The sequence below is a fragment of the Bactrocera latifrons genome, unplaced genomic scaffold (assembly GCF_001853355.1).
Source record: "Bactrocera latifrons isolate USDA-ARS-PBARC rearing strain unplaced genomic scaffold, ASM185335v1 scaffold_32, whole genome shotgun sequence".
Lineage (NCBI taxonomy): Eukaryota > Metazoa > Arthropoda > Insecta > Diptera > Tephritidae > Bactrocera > Bactrocera latifrons.
The window spans coordinates 1,352,886-1,361,761 of NW_017536852.1; the positions used below are offsets into that span (position 1 = coordinate 1,352,886).

The following is an 8,876-nucleotide window of genomic DNA, read 5'->3' on the forward strand; positions in this document are numbered from 1 at the left end:
ATATTTTTCAAAAGTAACGCGATTTATGGAAAACTTTTAGAGCAACTTTCGTTCCAAAAATTTCACATATTGACTACAGTCTGGTATTCTTGATAGAAACAGGACCTGTCGAATTTTTACTTGACCCCGAAATTACCTGAAAATGAACACCATTTGGATGATTGTAGTTTTAATCGAATCTATATACCATGTAAATCGTCTCCGTTCTCGGAAATATTTCGAAAAAAACTACAGTTACTCAGTTTAATTTTAAATTCAATTTTCAGAATTTTGCTTTTCACCAAAGAGAATTTAGCGCTTTTGCGGTAACTTTTCTCCTAAACCTCAATGCCTATCGGAAGCAAATATTAGAAACAACAACCACCATTGCCCTCCAAAGAACATATAATCACTGTTGACCTACGATTTAGCGAAATCTTTCGTTACCACAGTTAGACCCAACGCTGCATACTTTAATTAGCGAGTAACTGATAACTAAGCAGCCAAATCGAAAATGCAAGGCGAAGGTGTGCAAACAAATACCAAAAAATGTTTATTCAAAGCAGTTTCATAAAGAATATCGAACTTTTTTCGTAAGCAAGCAATCTGCAAGAACACGGCAGTTTGGTATGACACAGACAGATTGAGTACATAAGACTAAGGTATATAAAATAAAATTGTTAACGGTTTTGACTAAAAAGTTATAGTTTCCAATTGACTAACAACCAATCTTCTCCCAGATGCCACCGCTCTTGTAGCCATTATTCCAACCACCCGACGAACTGCTGCTGCTCCAACCGGCCTGCGATGCTGGCTGTGGAAGGGGCTGTGGCGGTGGTGGTGGTGGTGGACCATAGCTTTGAGCTGGAACACCATGGTAGTCACCTTGCTGCGCGTTATTATCCTCATCGACTATGATCTTGATGGTTTTCACGATATCCGATGTTTGAGCGGGTAGTGAAATGGGTTGTGGTGCAGGCGGTTGCAGTACAACTGAGGGTGGTTGATAGACTGGTACGGGTTGTGGTGCCGGTACTACGCGAACGACAGGACGTGGTGCAGGTGCTGAAATGTATGTGGGTTGTACCGGTACTTGTACGGGCACGGCCACGGGAGCTGGCGGGGCTTGTACTTGAATTGGAGCGGGCTGTGGTGCAGATTGTCTGTACTCATAAGTTTGGGCAATGTTTGTCGCATACTGGATGGGCTGAGGTGCCGGTGCCGGTGCCGGTGCCGGTGCTGGAACTGGAGCTGGAGCCACTTGTACGATAGGTTGTGGTGCAGGCGCTGAGTAATATGTAGTTTGGACGGGCACTGGTGCTGGCGCGGCTTGTACTACTGAACGTGTTGGCGCTGGTATTGGGATCCAACCACCTGTTGAGTAACCATCGCTTGAGGCGCCACCACTTGAGTATCCGCCACTAGAATATCCACCACTTGAGTATCCACCACTTGAGTATCCACCACTAGAGTATCCACCACTTGAGTATCCACCATTTGAGTAACCACCACTTGTGTAACCGCTGGCTTGGTTCGACGTACTGACGACGTTCTCATTAGGCACAATCACTTTGATAATACGCACCACTTGCTCACCACCGTTGCTACCGCCGTAACTGCCGCGGTTGCTGTAGCCACCATAATTGTAGTTGCCGGCGTATGACTGACGTCCGTAGCCATAACCGCCGCCATAGCCGCCACCGTAACCGCCATTGTAGACGGGACGATTCTGCTGTGCGTAGTAGCCACCGTTATAGTTGCCGCTGCCATAGCCGCCACCATTACCACCATCACCGCCGCTAATTAGATTTCTACCCAAACCCAAGAGGGCCAACTTGGCGCCCAAGAGAGCTTGTGTGGGTGGCGTCAGTGTCGCCAGGACACAAACCGCAAGTATCAAGCACAATTTCATCGTTCCACACCCAATTATATAAAGACTGATCGTATCGTATTTAAACTGAGTAAAGCGAGTAGAAAATTAGAAGATCAGCTAATACCGAACTGACCGTGTACCAAACTCGTTGTGAACTGTTAAAATCTCTTTGAGTGGCGTACAAATTTATAGGCCAATATGTCTCAACCCGTCTAGCTCAACACATTCGGAGCTACTACGTGCTATATTTCCTATACATAAAACAAAAAAAAACAAAATATTTTGGAATCTGTATGTACCCATGACGGCAATAAATAGTTTAACTAGCAATTCTTGAGTACCGAAATTTTCCCCACCGCCCACACTTCGGCAACCCTTTAACACAGTTAAGTGCGGTGCGCCAGCGCGYTCAACTCAAGCGACAAGTAGTTCGCACGTCTCCCGCCACACACGATCGCATACATACATACACTCGCGCTAATATCTTTTAGCAAGCGTAGCTTAAAAGCCCTCTTCCGTAGACCAGCTCGGTAAATGCTCGATCTGTGATCGGTGATCTGCGCTGTAAAATGATGTTTGCTTAATCAATAAAAGAAGTACACACTTTGCGCTGTAGACGGAGTGCTCAGAGGCATTTTATGTATATACAAGGGTGGCGATTAAATTGTCTTGAAGAAGCAAAATTGTCTTTTCAACAAAAATATTCACCAATTAATTTTAATTTTTATATTTATAAAAAACTATTTTGGATTAAAAATAATTTCGTTTTCTTTCTTATAATTTTCTTTAACAAATAAGTGGCAACCTTTGACAACAAATTTTATAAAAATCGTTTCGTTTTGAAATTTTGAAGCAGGAATAATAATAAATACATTTAAAAAATTTTGTGTCGAAATTAAGTGGCAACCCTACCAAATTTTTATAGAAATTTAATTGGAATTACTTGTTATATAATTAAGAATTTATTAAGAATTTATTATGAATACTCCAATTTTTTCTGTGGCAAAATTATGTGGCAACTCTACAAAATTTAAACACAAATTTAATTGAAATTACTTGGTATATAAACTATTTTGAGTAAAAAATAATAGCAAATATTTGATTATTAAATTACCAATTTTTTTAGCATGGTAACACTGTAAAATATTTTATTTCCATTTTAATTATATTCAATACTTTTTGTAACTTTATTAACAGGTACATGAAAAGCATAAATTTTTATGCCATTAATACAAATTTAAAATTGAAAGTAGTGGCAATCCAAATATACTTTATATGCGTAAATATTTAATAAAAAATAATTTTAATTAAAATGGCAACACTAATCACAAATGTGTACTAAGAAAAAAAAATTTTTTTTGAATTTTTGGGAGCTAATCTATTATAACAATATCTGGACCAATTTAAATTACAACTATTTTGAAAACAAATGGCAACCCTGGCAGCATAAAAATGCAAATTTATTTGTAAAATTAATTGCCTCGTTTTTATACGCACTTTTGTTCAAAATTTTTCATCATTAACTGCTAAAATTAAAACTATTTTAATAACAAATGGCAACTCTGGCAGTATAAAATTTTAAAATTATTTGTAAAATTCGTATATGCACTTTTAGTTTAATTTTGGCCGTAATATATTTACTATATAAAATTAATTTGTTTAACAGTTGGCAACCATTTAAAAAAAATTGATGTAAGCATTTCCTGCATTCTATTTAATAGAGAATTTTAAATCTATAATTAATTTTTTACCAAATTTTGCTTGAGTTCGAAACATGCTGACAGTTCATGAAAAAATAATCAATATTATAAATTTTATTACGATCACATGACCTTTCTCCTGGATTTTTTTTTTTAAATCAAGAAAGAAAAGAGAGGATATTTCCTCAAATGTCGAAATCTGCTTAAATGGAAAAGTTTTCCATACAAGTACTTAATTCTGATCGTTCAGTTTGTATGGCAGCTATATGTTATAGTGGTCGGATATTTCCAGTTTTGAGAAATGAGCAGCTTCTTGGTGAGCGAAGGATGAGTGCAAAATTACAAAGCGATACCTTCACAACTGAAGGACTAATGTGCGTATATACAGAAAGACAGACGGACGGAATGGCTAAACGAATTCAGCTCGTCACGCTAATCAATTATATATATAAAATTTATAGGATTTCCAATACTTATTTTTAGTTCTTACAAACATCGTAGTAAACTCAATATACTCTGTTCAGAGTAAAAAATGCTGCTTCACAATTTTACGTCCGCCACTGTATGAAAGTTAAAAACTATTTACTAAAGCAGATATTATTGCTGATAAGTACACCAATTTGCACCAATACCTGTTATTTGTACGTAGACATAAGTAAGTATAAATGCTAATATAAATAGTAGATCCATAAAAAAAACCACAATGTTGATCATGATCAATTTCCCAAGCTTTTCTTCGTTGCCTCCACATATTTGCTCTTCTACTATTTGTATACCAAAATATTGGTGCCCAGTTCATGAGCTTCTTAAGCAATCTTCAGCAATTACACATATGTATATATAATATTTAGTAAAAACTATATTCATCCAGATAGCTCATGCTTATATACATATATAAATAAATATATATATATATATACAAATATATATATCACATAAATAATCGTGAATAAAACCTCGATGAACAAAATAGATAAGTATATTTTTGTATATCTTCAGTATGTATCCGTATTACTCGTTCGTATTGATTGTCTGTTTACTTTTGCACGCACTGTTTATTCAAAGATGAAGTAATTACCTTTTCGGATGCGTGGCGTTGACAGCAAATCGATTCGCAAATAGAAAATTTGTCTGATTTGGATTAAATAAATATTTGGCATCAAGAAAAAGAGTGATCCGAACTCTTAAAGTTGAAGATGAAGGTCACAGATTCGGTCAGTGGTAACAACGTAATGTCATGAATGAAGTCAGAATATAATATACATATAAAAAAAGAGAATGTATTAATTATTTAAAAGATTTTTGGTTAGAACAAAATATCTAAATATAAATATCTTCTAAATCAATTTGATTCAAGGTTAATGATTTTAGCTTTCTGATTCATAACTAGGATTGTTCTTGCATCTAAAAAGATGAAAGATATAATATTTAAGATCCTACGTTCGAATAAAACAAATTGGAAAATATAACTTTTTCCCATTTTTCTGGCAAAACTCAAAAATCATTATGATAAAACTGTTCATCTTGTGATGCTATCCAAGAATCAAGCCATTTTTCCTTGTTGTGAGTGGAACTGCTTCCGAGCCAGACCGTGTGCTAGCGAACGGAACGAATAACAATCGGACGGTGTAATATCTAGCGAATATGGCGAGGTGAGTAAGGCTTGCCATTTAAGAGCAGGTTTGGCAACGTGAGCCCGAACATTGTCGGAAATTTCCTGGTATTGAGGTCCTAAGCAATTAAAGTAGCTTGTTCCTGAATTATTCTCAGCGCATGTTGTTTGAAACGGCTTGCGGATAGATGCCATTGCTGAGCTCTTCTTGCGTTCAACGCGGATACTCATCGAGCAACGGCTCCAATTCACCGTCATCGAAAGTTTTTGGCTATATTAAAATAGATCACCACTAACTGCTGGAGCCACCCACTGACAAACAGTGGGAACTTAGTTGCTCACCTAATGCATCACTTCAATCTTGTTAAGTAGCCAACTAGGAGCATTCGAGAGAATCGTCCTTCGGAAGATCTTTGGAGCCGTCCATGTAAGCCACTCAAGAACCATGAGTGGAAAATGGAAGCAAGGGGACCACGCATGCAATTGAAGAACCAAGTACAAGTATTCTGTCTGCACTAGGCTGTACAACTGGCGTAACCCCTCAAAGGATAGAGCATACTGCCAGTGTCAAAGAAGAATAAATAACAACACTTATTTGGCTACAAGCTAAACAGTGGCAAGAATTCTAGTTTGCTAAGAAATTACAGACAATTTACATATACCCATATTCGGCCTTCTGCCGATATAACAGTAGCAATTCTTTGCAAACAAGAGTTAATCCTTTGTTGCGGATTAACTTGATATGCGGCTCGTGTATATCGACAAATTGCTCCTACTCTTGGTCTTCACTTTGCAATTAGTATTGTGTAAAGTGTCATAAATCTTATAAGTACATTTTGTTTATTACTAGGGTGATCGCACTAAATTTATAAAGCAGTCAGACATAATTTTTATAAAAAAAAAAAAACCGATTGACTTTCTGTTCCTGACCTGTTACTAGACCAGAACCTTCAGGACAAGAAACCAGCCTACAAAATGTAGCGAAGGAGGTCAGTTTTGAACGTGAGTATTAGTGCTTAGTAATGAAGGAGGGCAAGATCAAGTACCTGTATGTCACTGTCGGCAGATATAAATTTGAAAAAGTGTAGATTTTCGTCTATCTTGAAACCAGCATAAACACCACCAACAACCATGGAGATCAAGCGCAAAATAACTCCTGCTAACAAGTGCTACTTTTGGATCGAGTGGCAACCGAGAGGCAGTTCTCTCCATTGATAAACAAAAATTACGGTCTATAAGTATTTTAGCATTCCCATCGTATTAAACGGCGAAGAAACGTGGACTATGTTGAACCGAGATAATAAAACTTGGAGCATTCGAGAGATGGTCACAACAAGGTCTTTGCAGCTCTTGTCGTAAGTGCTGGGTAACTCGATGGTTTGGCCGCGTACTAACCACTGAAGGCGATGATGCAGCGAAAATCCCTCTCGATTTGAGACTCACGGTTGCAGTATGAAAGAAGAAGAAGAAAAAAAGTACTGCCGCAATACTATTTTACAGTTATTTTTATAGCTGAAGTCAATCATACAATGAAGTCAAAGTCAATTTTGAAAGAAAGGATCTTGCCAAGTCTCAGATTTTGTAAAAAAGTTGGTTACCACGAAAATCTCAGGTACAGAAGAAATCAACAGTTTTCGGGCCAGTAGATTGATTAAGGAGGTAAGGCGAATAGGTATATGGGTGAAACCAAACCTTGATAACATTCGATAAATAGCCAGTTTGAGTTACTTGATCGGAAACTCTTAGACGATTACAACAAAGTTCGGGTGTTTTGGAGAGGTTTGTTCTAAATGATCGATTAGTGTTGGAAAAAATGAAAAATGTGCCTTGTAAGCGTCTAGGTAATTAATTAACAACCCTAACCCATATTGCCTGAACCCATAAACTAACTTATGAATATACCCACATATTTGCATAAATTTTTATATGAGCCGAGTTGAAGGCGAAAATGCCGGCAAACAATGTTCAGCATATGCGCTATGCATGCCGATTGGGGTTTGGCTCGTTAGAGACTTTTTAGCACGTAAACACGAAAAGCGGAACGCATGGCAGACCGGCTAATTACCATTGTCAGCGGGCTTGCAGTAGTTGTGGGTAGTTTTAAGCGCACAGCATCACTAGCATAAGTATTAACATGAATGGGTAAGTAACCTTAAATATATACTATATATATATACTTAAATATCCATAGATATTTTTTTCATTTGAGGCTCCTCGTCAAGTTTGTGGATGATGTTGGTTTTTGCTTTTTTTTGGTGGGTGGCGCACTCTCGATTTCATCGCTTCATTGACTCATTGTGCAGCCAAGACGCGGACTTTTGACGGCTTTTTGTGTCCGAAATTGAAGGTCGCCATTGTTTCGGCACCTTACTTGAGTTGGGTCGGTTGCGTGCAGGTTTTAAGGCGCTGCGTTTGCCCGCGCTATTGATTTTTATGATTCTCATATTAATAAGGTGTGAAATTTTGGTAGAAAAAATACCAAATTTACGCACCGTTGAACCTTATTAACAAATTTATTTGATTGCTAATGCACATAAAGTTGCTGCGGTGCATAGGTTTATATTTACATATGCATATAATAGTTTGTCAAAAAAGTCTTGCGGTATTGTTATTAAATTTTCAATTGTTCATAAAATTTTTTTTTGATGACTCTTGCCAAGCTCTTGACCGATGCTACGGCTGCTACTATGCCGGTCACTTTCGACCAATTCAGCGATTTTATCGCAATTATGGACGACAGGCCTTCCGGAGCGTGGCGCATCTTCGACCACCTCTACCCCAGAAGCTAAACGTTGAAACCATCGTTGTGCGGTGGAAATGGAAACTGTAACGGGTGCATAAACTGCACAAATGTTATTGGCGGCTTGAGATGCATTTTCGCCTTTATCGTAGTAGTACCGTAAAATATGCCGTATTTTCTCCTTATTTTGCTCCATGTTTGCGACGCTATAACTCACGAACGACTTAAAACAAACGACAATCAATCAAACACGTGTTAGCGCGTGAAATGAGCTTTCCAAAAAGGTATATCATGACCCGATGCGACGAATAAAACTAGAACTACGCGCTCTCAGCGACAACTGGCGAAAATACCGCAATACTTTTTTGACAACCTAATATATACACATACATATGTATATAGATATGTATGTACGTTAATTAGTATGTTGCATTCATGTGTCCCCGATAAATAGATTAAAAACATATTGCTCAGCCAAGATCAATAGATCCCACTTATTTTGGTTTTGCGAAATATTTCGATATTCGTGAATTATGAGATCATTTGAGGTCAGCATAAATGCAAATGTATATATTAGCATAGGATATGAACTTAGTTTGGAAAAAATGTTTACAAAACATTTTAAAATATTTTTTTTTTTAAATATGAAGTAATAATTTGCTTAGATTTGACATAAAAATTATGATTTTATTTGTTCATGTGACAAGGCGCTTTTCTGATAGAAGACTGCACTGCTGAGCGTAGATATGGAAGATATCGGGCCTGGGTGACCTCAATGGATCGAATATGTCAATAACTCTCGACTCGATGGTTCTTTCCAAGGTCATTTATGAAATGTTTTCTGTTTCTGCAACAATTTAAGTATTTAAGGCAAATAATCCTTTATTTTTACGAGGACATCAACCAGCTGGGCAGCGGCACCTTCCCAATTAAGGGACCGGACATTCCAGGTGCATGCCCTCAATTCGTAGT

At 37.4% G+C, this 8,876-nt stretch overlaps 1 protein-coding gene across 1 annotated transcript; it reads right to left on the reverse strand.

The window, feature by feature from the left end:
• Positions 1–531: 531 nt before the first annotated feature.
• LOC108971009 (skin secretory protein xP2) lies at positions 532–1,997 on the reverse strand. Its single transcript, XM_018936773.1, has one exon. The coding sequence runs from the start codon at positions 1,889–1,891 to the stop codon at positions 698–700; it is 1,194 nt and encodes a 397-aa protein (XP_018792318.1). The 5' UTR covers positions 1,892–1,997; the 3' UTR covers positions 532–697.
• Between the last annotated feature and the right edge of the window lie 6,879 nt (positions 1,998–8,876).

Bases quoted from the DNA above. Each gene is read 5' to 3' on its own strand.
- LOC108971009 (XM_018936773.1), bottom strand. From the start codon at position 1,891: ATGAAATTGTGCTTGATACTTGCGGTTTGTGTCCTGGCGACACTGACG.